Below are 18,900 nucleotides of genomic sequence, written 5' to 3'. Positions count from 1 at the left end.
GATAAGAATCCGCTACACTATCCTCTTCACTCACACTCTCTTGTTTTAACTTTTGCTTAACTATGTAATTTCAGTTTGCTAATTTAGTATAACGTCACTGTCACTCTCCGCCAACGCTTTAATTGGAATGTTTCCGTTTTTATTTCTTTTTCCCTCTCTCTCTCTTGTCGCTCACATTGCTCTTTGGTTTATTTGCTTCTCTTTTCTATCACTATGTCGATCACCTGTTTCCCTATCCATCCACAAACAACACGGTCTATTTCTACATGCTCACTCTGCACAATCACGCACACACATGCGTTTAAAGGCAACACATTGACAACAGCCACACAGCGCACACAGATATAGGACAGCCACACACATTTGCTCATATTAGTTATTATGCACACTCATAGTCAGACCTATGGAGCTTCTTGCCGCGCATTTTCTTCTCTTTACTTACAAAAAAAAATGTTGTGTTTCCATTTTCCTCACCCGTCTAAGCGAGACACACAGCGTACATCTTTAGCCACAAACACACAACTATGGGCATGCTAAGATTTGTACATGGAATGTGCATGGAGCTGGCTCTAGGGAAAAAAGGTTAAAAATACTTAACCAACTTAAAACATTACAGGCAGACGTTGTTTTATTACGAGAAACCCACATGCCTGTCACAGGTTTGAACAAACTTAACACCTGAGTTTCCTCATGTGTTCTCAGCCTGTTATAATTCTAGACAAAGAGGAGTAGCAATTTTAATACATAAAAATATTAATTTCACAGTACTCGATGCAGTTATAGATCCAGAGGGCAGATTCCTAATCGTCAAACTATCTATACTTAACCAAAAGCTAGGTATTGTAAGTATATATGGTCCAAATGTTGATGACCCCTCATTCTTCCACGGTTTTTTTAGTACACTCTCCGAACACCTTGATTGTGTTACCGACACCAGACCTAGGGGAATCTGGACCGGCAGCAAGCGGCACACAGGCTAGAGAGCACTGTGTAGCCAAATATGAGCAACTAGAGAGGACACCGAAGTTAGCGTCTTGCTCAGGCCGGAGCTCATTTATTTCTGCAACATATACACAACACAAATGCATTCTTCCCATAAAATAACAGAGTTCATAAACAAAAATAAAGCTACAAAAAGCATTCTCTCAAAAGCAAAATAAATACAAACTAATTCAAAATGACTTTACATACTCACAACTTAAACAAAACACTCGTGGCTAAAGCAGAACAACATACCAAAATAACCCATCTCACATTCACACAACCTTACATATATATATACATATATACGTATATATATATATATATATATATATATATATATATATATATATATATATATATATATATACACATACAGCAAGCCCCATGATGGACAAAATCCAACAGATGAAGAGAGCAAGCAGAGTCATTCAAATAAATCATGTCACTGTAATCCAGGGCGGGTAAAAGAAAAAAAGTGGCAGCAACAAGCTTTTTCCTGTGAAACATGATCTGTTCCTGGAAGAGAAGCCCAACTTCAGCCTCAGTGTCTTTATTAGATGTTCAATGTGTGGCTTATAGGAAAGACTGTCATCAACCACAATACCGAGGTATGTGTACGACGCCACAACCTCTGACTTGGATTCCTGAGATCAAATATATTTTCCTTTGGGTTTGTTTTCTTCCCATTTGTGGCTTTAATGTAGTGTTACATCCTGTTTGTTTGCTTCCATCTGTATACATGTCCAGATTCACTGTTGTTTCTATTCGTACATTGCTGTGTGATCACTGTTCCCTCTGCTGACTGATGTGACCTTTTGTATCTCACACTGATACTTGTCATATTTGTATCTGCGCCTAAAAGATAAAAAGTTTTCCATGCTAAAACACAGCTCCACCTCCTGCGGTTCTCCCTCTGAACCACTAGATGTCTCTGTTATCTAAATGAAGACGTGCAGCACAGCAACCACAGCAGCGCTCAGATCACAGGTGTCCTGTTCTTATGTCTAAAAGCATGAAACAGGTGAGACAGGTGGGATCAATATTAATGTTGTGGAAATATATGAAAAAGCAACAGAAGAGTGAAAACATTTCGTGTTTCTAGAAAGATCTTTCAGCTCACAGCTGCTCACAGACTGTATTTACAAGTGACAAACTGCAACTCTACAGTACATCTACAGTATATATCAAATATGTTCTGTATTCAAATCTATTGAGTGATGTTTGAAAGTCTTTCCAGGTGAGTTTGATCCAGGAGGGTCTGAAGTCAGAGTCAGACAGAGACTGTGCAGAGACTGTAGAAGGACAGAGCAGCAGCAGAGCAGTCCAGATACACTGATGATCCTCTGTCAGATCCAGAGGGACACACAGGGCTGATGCTGGACTCTACATTGTGTCTGACAGTGGAGCTGTTCTCAGAGCAGTTCACTCTGCAGCACTGACAGTCATCTGCACTTCATTCCTCTGTCAGTCACTGCTGGATGAAGCTCTCCTCTCCACCTCCCAGTAACATGGCCCAGTCAGAGCGTCTCTACACACAAGCTGCTGCTGCTTCAACCTCTCTGGATCATCAGGACACAGCTGCTCCTCTCAGCACACACACCGTCCTGTTTACCATCATCGCCTCCACCTGCAGAGAGAAGGAGGAAGAGCAGAGGAGATAAACGAGTGTTTCCAGAGACTCTTCATCAGCTGTCAGTCAGTGATGCAGCACATCCAGTATAAAGAGCAGCAGGGACGTCAGTGCTGGGACTGTACTAGGACTCATTGTTGCTTCACTTTCTCTAATCTTTGGATTTTTATTGAAGTTGATGAAAATGTTTTTGACTCCTAGTTTGAGTTTGGACTTTCATTCATTAGAAGAACCTTGGTGTGTCCACTCTGAGCTCTGTAGGAACCCCAACAATCCAGATGGACGGTTCCAGCTGTTAACTGGAGGAATTCCATCCAAACATCTGCTCTCACTAAACTCTTCCTCACCTACAGACTGTGTTCTTCACTGCCTTAAATTCGGAAATGAATGCAGTCATTGGTCTGCGTGCGGCTTTGTTCAGAGAGCTGATTGGCTGTTGACAGCGTTTGATCAGAGCGTGTCAGCCGTTACTATGGTGACCATAAAGGTGAGAAACAGGAAGTGTTTGTGTCCAATCCTGAAGCCTGTCACCGTTCTCCTCTCACAGCTTCACTGAGAAGCTGCAGCTTTACAGGAAACACTGGATCTTTGTTTCATACTGACTGTGTTTAGTACAATACTGCTGACAGCACCACCCACTCACTCCATCACTCTACTTACTCCAGAGTCTCCAGTCTGTAGTCTGGACTCTGCTGAAGATCACACAGCTGCTTCACATCTGGATCCTTCAGGTTGTAGTTGTAGCTCAACTCCAGCTCTCTCAGATGGGAGGGGTTGGACTTCAGTGCTGCTGCCAGATAACCACAGCTGATCTTTGACAAACCACAGTAACTCAATCTGTATAAAGAATGAAAGATGTAAGTTTATTAGACAAAGTGTGAGCTTGAAATCATTCAGTGTTTCATCATCTGTTCAGAGCTGAAGAAGGTTCAGAATGTAGAAGTTTAGAAAATGGAAACTCCAAACAGCTGAAGCCAACAGGAAGCAGCTTCAAACAGGAAACTGTGCAGAGTTTCAGACTATATGTCCTGATGCAGCCAGTTGGATTTTGGAGATTTGAATCTCTGTTCTGTGACTAAGTCCTTGAATCATTTCTTCCAGTTGGTCCAACAAGACAGACTAAGTATTGGACATGTGTTGTGGCTCCATCAGGGGAGCTTCTAGATGTGATGTGATGGCCCCTCTGGGTCTGTCAGGTCACAGCACTGAAGAGAGCTCAAACTGGGCACACAGTTGTTCCAGTCTGGACCAAAGACTCTATACTGGGACTGAGGGACTGCTCTGACTGCACCCACTGGGACTTTTTAAAGGCTCATGTTCTCACTTAGATCATCGATTTCTACTGACATTTCTTTCTGGGAAAAATGGGGATTACTTTGGAAACAGGAAGTATTTTCCCCAATAAGCAGCCCTGGATTAGTAAATCACTCCAACATGTTCTCAGGCAGAAGAAGCTGTCTTGTTATGAGGGAGAGAAGAAAAAGATTGAGGCACAGAAACTTGTTGAAAGAGAGACAAAGCAGCTAAAATCAGGTGTAAAAGTAAAGCAGAGGATGAGCTGAATAAAGGACACTCAAGGCTGGCTTGGAAAGGAATGAAGTCCATGGTGGGGATGCAGAACAAGGAGCAAAGATGAATGTGATGCTGAATCAGCAGAAGACTTGGACTCATTTGATTCCAGCTTTGATATCATTGATTTCAATGAAGAGCTTTGTGATTGTAGCAAAGGGCTGGTAGCTCTGAGAGTCCCACTGATGAGGTGTTTGTGTGGAAATCTCTTAGTGGGACCAAAGAGAGAAAAAGCCCTGGTCCTGATGCTGTGGGAGGGAAATGATTGAAGTGTGCTGTGAGGAACATTTTCCAGTCCTCCTTGGAACAACAGGAAGTTCCCAGCATATGGAAACAAAGGTTAAGTGTCCTATGGCACTCAGTGATGATGGTGCTGTGGCCCCACCACCTCCACCTCTTTGTAAAGGAACTAACTGTAATCTGAAGCTTCAAATGGAACTAAGACTTCCTCCACTAGGTGGCAGTGTCTGATGAGAAAGTGTTAGTGGAGCTGGCCTGGGGTCAGAAACAGGAAGATGCAGGATTTGGGCTGAAATGGGGAAAAGTGGTTAGCACTAGTGCCTTAAAGCAAGAAGGTTGTAGGTTGAAGCTTGGTGGCCTTTCTGTGGAGGTTGGATGTTCTCCCACAGTCCAATGAAATGCTGCTTAGGTTCATTGGTGCTTCTACATTGGCTGTAGGTGTGGATGTGAGAGAGTGCTTCTCTGTCGCTCTCTGTTGGCCCTGTGATGGACTGCTCACCTGTGCAGGTGGACCACGCCTCTTGCCCTATGACAGCTAGGGCACAGGCTGCAGCCCTGTGAGCCTAAGCTGAATAAACAGTTAGCAAAAATGATCCATAGATGGCCTGAAATCCCCCAGTTAGCAGTTTGGTAGATAGCTATGACATGCTAATCCCATCCAGCAGCTGTATTCTACCTGTAAGCTGATCCCTGCTGAGCCAAAGCACTTTTTCATATGCAAATTACAACCTTTAATAGAAACCTATTGGTCAGCATCTTATTAGCCTGCTGTTAGCTTCATTCCACAGAAAACTGAGAGAAACTAACAGAGTTGATAAAGAATAAAGAGAAATGTGCTGATTTAAAGCCTTTGAAGTGCTTCAGATGATCTCTGTCCACTTCTGTCCACTCATTCATTCATGTAAGCTTTCTAATGCCGCTTTGATCTTCACAGTCTGCTTGATGAAACTCATTCTAACCCTGAATGTCAGAGTGTTCCTCCTTCTCTTTCCCATCATTCATGCTGGCAGTGGAGGAGATTTGGATGTTGGACTGTGTTTGGATGATGTGTGTATGTTTGTGTTGGACTGCTGTCTGTAAAGCAAACGCACATTTTGCTTTGGATTTCAGTGTCACACAGACTTTAAGGTGGAATGAAGAGTTGGAGAGTTTCACAGTGAATTATCCAGTGGAGGATTTTTCTTCTTCTTTGAAGGTTTGAAATGTGAACATTGTTCTGCTGCAGTCAATGGACTAAACCAGAGAAGAAGAAAACAGACTTTACCATGAAGATCCTCAGTGTGGATCAGTATAATATCAGCCTGATGTCTGCAGTTTAGAGTCAGCACAACAATCATATTCATCTCAGCACAACTAAAACATGCTGACTGACCTCAGAGTTTCAAATCGACAACGTGGACTCTCCAGGAAACCACACAGATGCTTCACTCCTGGATCCTTCAGGTTGTTGTTGTAGCTCAGGTCCAGCTCTCTCAGATGGGAGGGGTTGGACTTCAGTGCTGCTGCCAGATAATCACAGCTGATCTCTGACAAACCACAGTTCTTCAATCTGTATAAAGAATGAAAGATGTAAGTTTATTAGACAAAGTGCTTGAAAGCATTCAGTGTTTCATCATCTGTTCAGAGCTGAAGAAGGTTCTGAATGTAGAAGTTTAGAAAATGGAAACTCCAAACAGCTGAAGCCAACAGGAAGCAGCTTCAAACAAACACAACAAGAGAAAAAACTCTGAATGTTTCACATTAAAGTCGTACATTTCTCATAAAAACAGGACAAAGACTTGAAAAAGTCGTGTTTTTCCTTCCAGGAACCACATGGCTTCACTTTTAAAGGTGAAGTGTGACAGAAACGGACATATTTGAAGTCCAACACCTTTTTCCAGTCACATTATTAAAGCAGACAAACTACAAGCTCATTTTCATTCCAACAAGTCATCTTCTGACCTGGACTAACAACACTGGTCTCTATGTGCAGCTGGCTGTGAGACCAGTGCTCAGGGAGCGTCTACAAAGTGCAACACTGAAAGAACATCACACACTCATTTGCTTCCAGCACTTTCACACAAACATCTACTGTCATCATTGTCACCAAACTCTGTGGATCCTTTATTGCAAATTCAAATGGGATCAAATGGTCAGACAAAAGAGGGTTATGAGGAAATATGATGAAATGTTGTGTATTAGCAGCAACTTATTGAATCTTTTTCCTCAGAAACCAAACAAAATGATTGACAAACATGTTTTTACAAACTCAGTGTTGGACTTGGATCAGCAGGATAAGCTGATGTTTAAAGGCATTTGAGTCTCGCTGTATGAGAGTCCAGTTATTACTCAATATTTATGGATGATGTTCTATCAGTGTTGCACTTTGTAGACGCTCCCTGAGCCTCACAGCCAGCTGCACATGGACCAGCTGACATTACCCAGCATTAGAGGCGGCTGTAAAAAATTCATGTTCCCATTTAAATGGTTTTAATTTGAATAAAACGATGTTGATTCATTCAATCCTGAATCGATGTTTAATATTAATGTATTTTGCCAGAATCTCAGCTTAAAGCTCCCAAAAGTATTTCAACAACAAGCAAACAGATAAAACAGTAAATGAGAGCAGCTAAACACACAAAGATGGAAACACAGAGCGTGGATCGTTCACTCGACGGCACGTACACGGACACGCCGTCGGGGCTGAAAGTGGACAGCTCACAGATCCTGAAGCTGCAGGTTTCATCTGTCTCCAACCAAAACTGAGTGAAGCAGCAGCAGAAGAAGATCCAAACTCTGCTTCACGTTTGATGAACATCGTCATGAATTCTCTCTGACTTTGACCTTTACTTCCTGCACAGCTCTCTCTCTCTCTCAGTGTGCTTCAAGAACAGTTTACCTTCAGAAATCTGTTTCCTGCATGATTCACTGCTTATTACGCACCAGTCTGCTGTTGTGTTCACTGCTGTCAGCCTCCGAAAACAAAGCCTCATTTCTGCTGTTCAATACTGAAGAAATTTAAACCTTTTAAAATGATGACAGATTACAAACTCTCAGCTGTGTCTGGAATCAAACCTCTGTAACTTTGCTTCACTTCAGCAGCATCAGCTCATGTTCACATGTTGATTCATGGTTTGCTTCAGTTTTTCATCGACTGCAGAAGATTTTGAAGGTTATCTGCTATAAAAAGCCAGAACAGGAAAATCTGCTTCATGTGTTTCTGTTTGATCCTCAGTGACTTTGACACAAAGGCCTCTGCTGTGATGATCACACCTCTGATCAGGTCTCACAGTGTCAGCTTTGTTTTTATACATATGGATATGTGCTGATAAATGATCAGAGTTAGAATATTTCCCACTGTCTGCTGTGTGCCGTGACCTTTGACCTGCTAAAGACAGTCAGCTGTGGATGATTCATTGTTGTGTCTGATACTTAGAACTGTGAGGAAGAAGCTACACAGTTAATCAGGGTCCCCTCTCTCTGAATCAGGAAAGGTGGGCAGGCCGCGTGTGGGCCACGGGCCATACGTTGAGTCTCACTGTTTGAAATGTGAACATTGTTCTGCTGCAGTCAATGGACTAAACCAGAGAAGAAGAAAACAGACTTTACCATGAAGATCCTCAGTGTGGATCAGTATAATATCAGCCTGATGTCTGCAGTTTAGAGTCAGCACAACAATCATATTCATCTCAGCACAACTAAAACATGCTGACTGACCTCAGAGTTTCAAATCGACAACGTGGACTCTCCAGGAAACCACACAGATGCTTCACTCCTGGATCCTTCAGGTTGTAGTTGTCGCTCAGGTCCAGCTCTCTCAGATGGGAGGGGTTGGACTTCAGTGCTGCTGCCAGATAATCACAGCTGATCTCTGACAAACCACAGCTCCACAATCTGTATAAAGAATGAAAGATGTAAGTTTATTAGACAAAGAGCTTGAAATCATTCAGTGTTTCATCATCTGTTCAGAGCTGAAGAAGGTTCTGAATGTAGAAGTTTAGAAAATGGAAACTCCAAACAGCTGAAGCCAACAGGAAGCAGCTTCAAACAAACACAACAAGAGAAAAAACTCTGAATGTTTCACATTAAAGTCGTACATTTCTCATAAAAACAGGACAAAGACTTGAAAAAGTCGTGTTTTTCCTTCCAGGAACCACATGGCTTCACTTTTAAAGGTGAAGTGTGACAGAAACGGACATATTTGAAGTCCAACACCTTTTTCCAGTCACATTATTAAAGCAGACAAACTACAAGCTCATTTTCATTCCAACAAGTCATCTTCTGACCTGGACTAACAACACTGGTCTCTATGTGCAGCTGGCTGTGAGACCAGTGCTCAGGGAGCGTCTACAAAGTGCAACACTGAAAGAACATCACACACTCATTTGCTTCCAGCACTTTCACACAAACATCTACTGTCATCATTGTCACCAAACTCTGTGGATCCTTTATTGCAAATTCAAATGGGATCAAATGGTCAGACAAAAGAGGGTTATGAGGAAATATGATGAAATGTTGTGTATTAGCAGCAAGTTATTGAATCATTTTCCTCAGAAACCAAACAAAATGATTGACAAACATGTTTTTACAAACTCAGTGTTGGACTTGGATCAGCAGGATAAGCTGATGTTTAAAGGCATTTGAGTCTCGCTGTATGAGAGTCCAGTTATTACTCAATATTTATGGATGATGTTCTTTCAGTGTTGCACTTTGTAGACGCTCCCTGAGACTCACAGCCAGCTGCACATGGACCAGCTGACATTACCCAGCATTAGAGGCGGCTGTAAAAAATTCATGTTCCCATTTAAATGGTTTTAATTTGAATAAAGCGATGTTGATTCATTCAATCCTGAATCGATGTTTAATATTAATGTATTTTGCCAGAATCTCAGCTTAAAGCTCCCAAAAGTATTTCAACAACAAGCAAACAGATAAAACAGTAAATGAGAGCAGCTAAACACACAAAGATGGAAACACAGAGCGTGGATCGTTCACTCGACGGCACGTACACGGACACGCCGTCGGGGCTGAAAGTGGACAGCTCACAGATCCTGAAGCTGCAGGTTTCATCTGTCTCCAACCAAAACTGAGTGAAGCAGCAGCAGAAGAAGATCCAAACTCTGCTTTACGTTTGATGAACATCGTCATGAATTCTCTCTGACTTTGACCTTTACTTCCTGCACAGCTCTCTCTCTCTCTCAGTGTGCTTCAAGAACAGTTTACCTTCAGAAATCTGTTTCCTGCATGATTCACTGCTTATTACGCACCAGTCTGCTGTTGTGTTCACTGCTGTCAGCCTCCGAAAACAAAGCCTCATTTCTGCTGTTCAATACTGAAGAAATTTAAACCTTTTAAAATGATGACAGATTACAAACTCTCAGCTGTGTCTGTAATCAAACCTCTGTAACTTTGCTTCACTTCAGCAGCATCAGCTCATGTTCACATGTTGATTCATGGTTTGCTTCAGTTTTTCATCGACTGCAGAAGATTTTGAAGGTTATCTGCTATAAAAAGCCAGAACAGGAAAACCTGCTTCATGTGTTTCTGTTTGATCCTCAGTGACTTTGACACAAAGGCCTCTGCTGTGATGATCACACCTCTGATCAGGTCTCACAGTGTCAGCTTTGTTTTTATACATATGGATATGTGCTGATAAATGATCAGAGTTAGAGTATTTCCCACTGTCTGCTGTGTGCCGTGACCTTTGACCTGCTAAAGACAGTCAGCTGTGGATGATTCATTGTTGTGTCTGATACTTAGAACTGTGAGGAAGAAGCTACACAGTTAATCAGGGTCCCCTCTCTCTGAATCAGGAAAGGTGGGCAGGCCGCGTGTGGGCCGCGGGCCATACGTTGAGTCTCACTGTTTGAAATGTGAACATTGTTCTGCTGCAGTCAATGGACTAAACCAGAGAAGAAGAAAACAGACTTTACCATGAAGATCCTCAGTGTGGATCAGTATAATATCAGCCTGATGTCTGCAGTTTAGAGTCAGCACAACAATCATATTCATCTCAGCACAACTAAAACATGCTGACTGACCTCAGAGTTTCAAATCGACAACGTGGACTCTCCAGGAAACCACACAGATGCTTCACTCCTGGATCCTTCAGGTTGTTGTTGTAGCTCAGGTCCAGCTCTCTCAGATGGGAGGGGTTGGACTTCAGTGCTGCTGCCAGATAATCACAGCTGATCTCTGACAAACCACAGCCCTTCAATCTGTATAAAGAATGAAAGATGTAAGTTTATTAGACAAAGAGCTTGAAAGCATTCAGTGTTTCATCATCTGTTCAGAGCTGAAGAAGGTTCAGAATGTAGAAGTTTAGAAAATGGAAACTCCAAACAGCTGAAGCCAACAGGAAGCAGCTTCAAACAAACACAACAAGAGAAAAAACTCTGAATGTTTCACATTAAAGTCGTACATTTCTCATAAAAACAGGACAAAGACTTGAAAAAGTCGTGTTTTTCCTTCCAGGAACCACATGGCTTCACTTTTAAAGGTGAAGTGTGACAGAAACGGACATATTTGAAGTCCAACACCTTTTTCCAGTCACATTATTAAAGCAGACAAACTACAAGCTCATTTTCATTGCAACAAGTCATCTTCTGACCTGGACTAACAACACTGGTCTCTATGTGCAGCTGGCTGTGAGACCAGTGCTCAGGGAGCGTCTACAAAGTGCAACACTGAAAGAACATCACACACTCATTTGCTTCCAGCACTTTCACACAAACATCTACTGTCATCATTGTCACCAAACTCTGTGGATCCTTTATTGCAAATTCAAATGGGATCAAATGGTCAGACAAAAGAGGGTTATGAGGAAATATGATGAAATGTTGTGTATTAGCAGCAACTTATTGAATCTTTTTCCTCAGAAACCAAACAAAATGATTGACAAACATGTTTTTACAAACTCAGTGTTGGACTTGGATCAGCAGGATAAGCTGATGTTTAAAGGCATTTGAGTCTCGCTGTATGAGAGTCCAGTTATTACTCAATATTTATGGATGATGTTCTATCAGTGTTGCACTTTGTAGACGCTCCCTGAGCCTCACAGCCAGCTGCACATGGACCAGCTGACATTACCCAGCATTAGAGGCGGCTGTAAAAAATTCATGTTCCCATTTAAATGGTTTTAATTTGAATAAAGCGATGTTGATTCATTCAATCCTGAATCGATGTTTAATATTAATGTATTTTGCCAGAATCTCAGCTTAAAGCTCCCAAAAGTATTTCAACAACAAGCAAACAGATAAAACAGTAAATGAGAGCAGCTAAACACACAAAGATGGAAACACAGAGCGTGGATCGTTCACTCGACGGCACGTACACGGACACGCCGTCGGGGCTGACAGTGGACAGCTCACAGATCCTGAAGCTGCAGGTTTCATCTGTCTCCAACCAAAACTGAGTGAAGCAGCAGCAGAAGAAGATCCAAACTCTGCTTTACGTTTGATGAACATCGTCATGAATTCTCTCTGACTTTGACCTTTACTTCCTGCACAGCTCTCTCTCTCTCTCAGTGTGCTTCAAGAACAGTTTACCTTCAGAAATCTGTTTCCTGCATGATTCACTGCTTATTACGCACCAGTCTGCTGTTGTGTTCACTGCTGTCAGCCTCCGAAAACAAAGCCTCATTTCTGCTGTTCAATACTGAAGAAATTTAAACCTTTTAAAATGATGACAGATTACAAACTCTCAGCTGTGTCTGGAATCAAACCTCTGTAACTTTGCTTCACTTCAGCAGCATCAGCTCATGTTCACATGTTGATTCATGGTTTGCTTCAGTTTTTCATCGACTGCAGAAGATTTTGAAGGTTATCTGCTATAAAAAGCCAGAACAGGAAAACCTGCTTCATGTGTTTCTGTTTGATCCTCAGTGACTTTGACACAAAGGCCTCTGCTGTGATGATCACACCTCTGATCAGGTCTCACAGTGTCAGCTTTGTTTTTATACATATGGATATGTGCTGATAAATGATCAGAGTTAGAATATTTCCCACTGTCTGCTGTGTGCCGTGACCTTTGACCTGCTAAAGACAGTCAGCTGTGGATGATTCATTGTTGTGTCTGATACTTAGAACTGTGAGGAAGAAGCTACACAGTTAATCAGGGTCCCCTCTCTCTGAATCAGGAAAGGTGGGCAGGCCGCGTGTGGGCCGCGGGCCATACGTTGAGTCTCACTGTTTGAAATGTGAACATTGTTCTGCTGCAGTCAATGGACTAAACCAGAGAAGAAGAAAACAGACTTTACCATGAAGATCCTCAGTGTGGATCAGTATAATATCAGCCTGATGTCTGCAGTTTAGAGTCAGCACAACAATCATATTCATCTCAGCACAACTAAAACATGCTGACTGACCTCAGAGTTTCAAATCGACAACGTGGACTCTCCAGGAAACCACACAGATGCTTCACTCCTGGATCCTTCAGGTTGTTGTTGGAGCTCAGGTCCAGCTCTCTCAGATGGGAGGGGTTGGACTTCAGTGCTGCTGCCAGATAATCACAGCTGATCCTTGACAAACCACAGCCCTTCAATCTGTATAAAGAATGAAAGATGTAAGTTTATTAGACAAAGAGCTTGAAAGCATTCAGTGTTTCATCATCTGTTCAGAGCTGAAGAAGGTTCAGAATGTAGAAGTTTAGAAAATGGAAACTCCAAACAGCTGAAGCCAACAGGAAGCAGCTTCAAACAAACACAACAAGAGAAAAAACTCTGAATGTTTCACATTAAAGTCGTACATTTCTCATAAAAACAGGACAAAGACTTGAAAAAGTCGTGTTTTTCCTTCCAGGAACCACATGGCTTCACTTTTAAAGGTGAAGTGTGACAGAAACGGACATATTTGAAGTCCAACACCTTTTTCCAGTCACATTATTAAAGCAGACAAACTACAAGCTCATTTTCATTCCAACAAGTCATCTTCTGACCTGGACTAACAACACTGGTCTCTATGTGCAGCTGGCTGTGAGACCAGTGCTCAGGGAGCGTCTACAAAGTGCAACACTGAAAGAACATCACACACTCATTTGCTTCCATCATCCAACCTGAAGAGGAAACTGACGGCTCCCCTTCAAAGTAAAAGCTGCTCCTTTTGGACACAGTATCAAAGAAAGTCTACAGTATAACACAGAAAAGACAGAGCAAAGTTTTGGTTGGTTTTAAATTGTGCAGAAATGAAACAACACTAAGCTCAATTATGTGACAGACATTTCATCCCATGTCAGTTTGGCCTCATCCTGGGCCGGATTATCCAGCACACACTCTGACCACAGGCCCAGGGGCCACGCACAGCTGGGCTCCATCCAAGAGACAGGAAACAAACCAACACAATAATAAAAAGCACCATGTGATCTTCTTACATCTTCAAGACAAACATAGTAAAAACATGAGCATATTTGTTTCCTGATAAAATGATATGACAGGTAGAACAGAGTAAAGTGGTGGTGTTACAGCCTTTCTCCCCTCTGCTGCCGAGGCTGTTAGTCTCTCCCAAACTCAGCTACAGGACTTCCAAATGAATGAAAGCAGCAGAAGTGGCTTTACAAATGAAAGAGGAAGAGGAGAAGAAGAGGAGAGGGAGGCCACCCTGACCATCACTCCAGCTGAAAACATCACACTTCCATTAAAGTTGGTGAGGAAATGTTGAGCAGGATGAGCTGCTGGCTAATCTGGAGGCTGTAGCAGCAGCTCACAGTCACAGTGGGTTTCTACTCATGAAAAAGCTCTGGCTGCTTCATTTCTCATCTCATATCAGAGACTTTAAAGCTTCACTGAAGCTGTACTGTGATGCTTCCATATTCCAGTGAGGCCTCCATAATGATTTCAGCTGTTCTGTACACACACTGTGTGCCCTGTATGGCTCAAAGTCTCTGCAGCCTGTTTTTATCTGCTATCATCAGATCGTCATCATCCTCATTCACATCCCTCACACACTCTACAGCCTCATCAGCACTGACTTCATCTTCACTGACTGATGGAGCACAACATGAACCTGTGGAGGCTGAAACACTGTCCTGTCAAACATCTCCCCGTCACCACTCCACTTCTGTCAGCCTTTAAATGAACCCTGCTCAAGCCTGTCACTTCTGTTTGGAGCCAAAAGAAAAAACTGTTGTTCAGTCGTTTGGAAAGACTCAACATTTCTGAAAGCACTCAAACTTCTTCACATTTGTCTTCAGACACATCCTGAACATTTAGGAACTAAAGAAAGTTCCAGGAGGGTGGCACGGATGCCCCTCCGGTGGTCCTCCTTGGGCTCTCGCACTCTGGGGCCTCTGGATGTCTGGAGCCTGGATCTCCTCCATGCCTGCTTCATGCCCTGGGGGGCGGGGCTATGGCTCTCTACATCCTCTAGCAGACCATTACATGAAGAAACCTTTTGAATACAAGCGTGCTGATCCACGCAGGTGTGCACACGGGTGTTCACTGTTCATAGACATAAACTACACCTCTATTGGTGCTATTTCCAAGCACATTGTGCGCTGTCGGTCCTGCTTGCTGCACAACAACATTCAATATTTAGTATTTACTGCTGTTTACGCTAGATTAACGTGATGGTGTTGTGTTTAGTATGTTGCTGTTTTTTTTGCTTGTTTTCTCTTCTTTTTCTCTCAACAGGTGATCCAGGAGATTTCCCCCCCCCCCCACCCCCCACCCCTTTCTCACTGTCCCTCTCCCCTTCTGTTTTTCTTTTCCTTCCTCTTTCTTTCTCCCTTTCCTATCCCTCACTCATGTCTGTCCCGTCTGTAACAACTGAAAATAAAATAAAATAAATAATAAAAACAAAGGTCGATCAAATGGACCAATACGGCAATGCCACGATGATCCATTTGGCAAAGTAAATCCATTGTGTCTCCTTGTTGGTCTTCAGACAACAATTCTGACGGATAAAGAACCAAATGGGACAGGCAAAAAAAAAAAAAAAAAAGGAACTAAAGAAAGTTTCAAACATCAATCAAAGACCTGAAATATAGAAAAACTACAACAGCTGCAGACAGTGAACTCACCTCAGAGTCTCCAGTCGACAGTTTGGACTCTCCAGTCCAGCACACAGAAGCTTCACTCCTGAACCCGGAAGCTTGTTCTCGCTCATGTCCAGCTCTGTCAGATGGGAGGGGTTGGACTTCAGAGCTGAGGCCACAACTTCACAGTGAGTCTCTGAGAGTCCACACCGAGTCAGTCTGTGATGATAGAAAATATAAAATGTGTTATTATAAAAGCAGAAAATCTGCATTATAAACACAGACTGAATGTACATGAAGACAAAACAGAGTGAGGTCATAATCTGATGACTCTGCTCTTCACATCTGTGCTTCAGCTCCTCTTACTGTGTTTGACATGACACAGTGATTGAGTCTCTCTCAGACCTGCAGACTTTTAATGAGAATCTTTGTTTGGCTTTAATCTGTAGATGAAGGAGGAAGATGGTGTCACATTTAGGCTTCCATAATGTCCACAGTCTGTCACTGAGATCTGATCCAGAGTCAGAGTGAAGACACACATTTGGATTGTTTCCTGTTTTGACTCCAGAACATTTTGAATGAGTTCAGCTCAGTGAAGAGTTCCAGCTGGAAAGATGATCTCTGTTTGCTACCTGCCGTCAGGTACGACTGTTCACGTCCACACGCAGGAAAAACCTGCTGACTGTCACCAAACGGAGCAGAAATCTCATCACTGGACAATAATGATGAATGAACTCAGAGCTGCTGATATCAGATCTGATTTCAGGGGAACTAAACACAGAAATGATTGGCTCATTTTAGCTTTCTGAGCCATTATCTGCTGGTGTGTCGCTAGTTGGCAGAAAATGATTTGTATTCCTGTTCAGGGCTTCAGTGTTTATGAGTCCAGATCCAGGTGACAGCAAGTCAAAATGATGTTACCTGTCTGTGTCCAGCAGCAGCCTGTATTCACTTTGAATATTGTTATAACCTGACATGGATCAGTTTGTCTTTGATTGGTTTGTAAATGTCACTGTTTCCATTGGACCTGAGTGACGTACAAAGACAGAGAGGGAGAGAAAGGAGAGAGAGGAAGGAGACAGCAAAGAGAGAGCAACAGAAACAGGTGAGAGTGGACAGGTGACCAAGGTCAGCAACCAATCAGAGAGCTTCTGTTTGACCCACAGTCACTGATGATGACTGCACATAACCATCAGTGTGTTACTCTGATATCAAATATGGATCCTGCTCTTATAATAACGATCATCAGATGATGTTATTGTGTTATTTTGTAGCTGAATACGATGTTTGTGTGATTATCAGTGAAAGAAGCAGTGAGGAGGATGGAGAGAGAGAGAGGACAGAGGCTGAAGTTAGAAACACTAAAAGGATTTTTCATGGATTTCATGGATGATTTGAGTGATTTCCAGCAGGACACTTAAACATGTCAGTGGACGTCCTAAAGAACATATTCACTGATATGAAACAGGATCAATATCAGTGGAAACATGGTGGAAACAGCTGTGACTGCATGGATGTGACACACTTCAAATCTGTTCTCCACTCTTGGATTTGGGACCCATGGAGCTGCTGCTGAGTCTGTACAATAAAGGAATGGTGTGGAAGGTTGCAGCGTACGGACACAAACACTTTGTGGTTACAATCTGATTTTATTTTCAAAATTAAACTTCTAACCTACACTGATCAATGATGTTAATGATCACATCTGGACTCACCGAGCCTTTCTGCAGTTCCTCACAGCTGGAATCAGTCTCTGTCGTCCCTGCTCTGATGTGTTGTACTTCTGCAGGTCCAACTCATCCAGAACCTCCTCTGACATCTGCAGCATGAAGGCCAGAGCTGAGCACTGGATCTCAGAGAGTCTCTCTGATCTGTTCTCTGACTTCAGGAACTCTTGGATCTCCTGATGTACTGAGAGGTCGTTCATCTCCATCAGACAGTGGAAGATGTTGATGCTTCTGTCAGGAGAGATTTTATCACTTTTCATCTCCTTCAGGTTGTTGACGACTCTCTGGATGGTTTCTGGACTGCTCTCTGTCTGACCCAGCAGACCTGCTAAGAGTCTCTGGTTGGACTCCAGACAGAGGCCATGAAGGAAGCGGACAAACAGGTCCAGGTGGCCATTTTTACTCTGGAGGGATTTCTGCATGACTCTCATAAGCAAATCATCAGAAAATGAAATGTAATAGTAAGGATCATCTGGATTATTTTCCAGGAAGTTCTTCAGCACCTCTGTCTTCCTATTGGTGAGACAGTGGAACATGTAGACAGCAGCCAGAAACTCCTGAATGCTCAGATGAACAAAGCAGTAGACTGGTTTCTGGAAGATCACACACTCTCTTTTGAAGATCTCTGTACAAACTCCTGAGTACACCGAGGCCTCTGTCACATCCAGACCACACTGCTCCAGGTCTTCTTGGTAGAACATGATGTTTCCTTTCTCCAGATGTTCAAACGCCAGCCTCCCCAGCTTCAGAAGAACTTCCCTGTCAGCCTCCGTCAGCTCCTGTGGACTCGTCTCATGTCCCTCGTGGTACTTGTTCTTCTTCCTCTTTGTCTGAACCAGCAGGAAGTGTGAGTACATGTCAGTCAGGGTCTTGGGCAGCTCTCCTCTCTGCTCTGTAGTCAACATGTGCTCCAGAACTGTAGCAGTGATCCAGCAGAAGACTGGGATGCTACACATGATGTGGAGGCTCCTGGATGTCTTCATGTGGGAGATGATTCTGGACAGCTCTTCATCACTGAATCTCCTCCTGAAGTACTCCTCCTTCTGGGCGTCAGTGAAGCCTCGTACTTCTGTTAGCCTGTCAACACATGTAGGAGGGATCTGATTGGCTGCTGCGGGTCGGGAAGTTATCCAGACGAGAGCCGAGGGAAGCAGATTCCCCTGGATGAGGTTTGTCAGCAGCTGGCTGACTGATGACTTCTGTGTGACATCAGACAGCAGCTTCCTGTTGGTGAAATCCAATGAAAGTCTGCTTTCATCCAGGCCGTCAAAGATGAACAGAAGCTGAGAGACAGCCAGCTTCTCTGCTGAGACCTTCTGTAATGTTGGATGGAAAACATGGAGCAGCTCCAGAAGACTGTACTGCTCCTCTCTGATCAGGTTCAGCTCCCTGAATGAAAGCAGAACCACCACACTGACATGTTGGTTCTCCAAGCCCTCTGCCCAGTCCAGAGTGAACTTCTGCACTGAGAAGGTTTTTCCAACACCAGCCACGCCGTTGGTCAGAACCACTCTGATGGGGCTCTGTTGGTCAGGTAAGGCTTTAAAGATGTCCTGGCACCTGATTGGAGCGTCATGGAGGGCGTCCATCTTGGAAGCAGTCTCCAGCTGCCTCACCTCATGTTGGGTATGAACCTCTTCACTCTGTCCCTCTGTGATGTAGAGCTCAGTGTAGATGGTGTTGAGGAGGGTTCTACTTCCTGTTTCATCACTTCCTTCAGTCACACGTTCACATCTCCTCCTCAGACTGATCTTATGTTCATCTAAAACCTCCTGCACACCAACATCTGCTGAAAGAAAGAAA

At 43.1% G+C, this 18,900-nt stretch overlaps 1 protein-coding gene across 3 annotated transcripts in view; it reads right to left on the bottom strand.

Annotated features, from left to right (window-relative positions):
• Positions 1-2,058: 2,058 nt before the first annotated feature.
• The window catches only part of LOC146710504 (NACHT, LRR and PYD domains-containing protein 12-like), a 71,429-nt gene continuing 54,587 nt past the window's right edge, over positions 2,059-18,900 (bottom strand). For 2 of the 3 annotated variants that reach the window (XM_085453079.1, XM_085453080.1), the window contains 8 exons: positions 17,086-18,886; positions 15,416-15,589; positions 12,768-12,944; positions 10,444-10,620; positions 8,120-8,296; positions 5,796-5,972; positions 3,275-3,451; positions 2,059-2,611 (listed from right to left, as the gene is read on the bottom strand). In XM_085453079.1, coding sequence (XP_085309205.1) covers positions 2,599-2,611; positions 3,275-3,451; positions 5,796-5,972; positions 8,120-8,296; positions 10,444-10,620; positions 12,768-12,944; positions 15,416-15,589; positions 17,086-18,886 — 2,873 coding nt within the window. In that variant the 3' untranslated portion in view covers positions 2,059-2,598. The remainder of the gene's footprint in view (positions 2,612-3,274; positions 3,452-5,795; positions 5,973-8,119; positions 8,297-10,443; positions 10,621-12,767; positions 12,945-15,415; positions 15,590-17,085; positions 18,887-18,900) is intronic. The other variant, XM_085453081.1, reaches the window with a different exon arrangement.

The sequence above is a fragment of the Copadichromis virginalis genome, linkage group LG4, assembly GCF_057382275.1.
Source record: "Copadichromis virginalis isolate Kocher_CV1m ecotype Utaka linkage group LG4, C_Virginalis_male_GT1.1, whole genome shotgun sequence".
Taxonomy (NCBI): Eukaryota; Metazoa; Chordata; class Actinopteri; order Cichliformes; family Cichlidae; genus Copadichromis; species Copadichromis virginalis.
The sequence above is the reverse complement of the archived record's forward strand: the minus strand, read 5'-3'. Positions and strand labels throughout refer to the sequence as shown.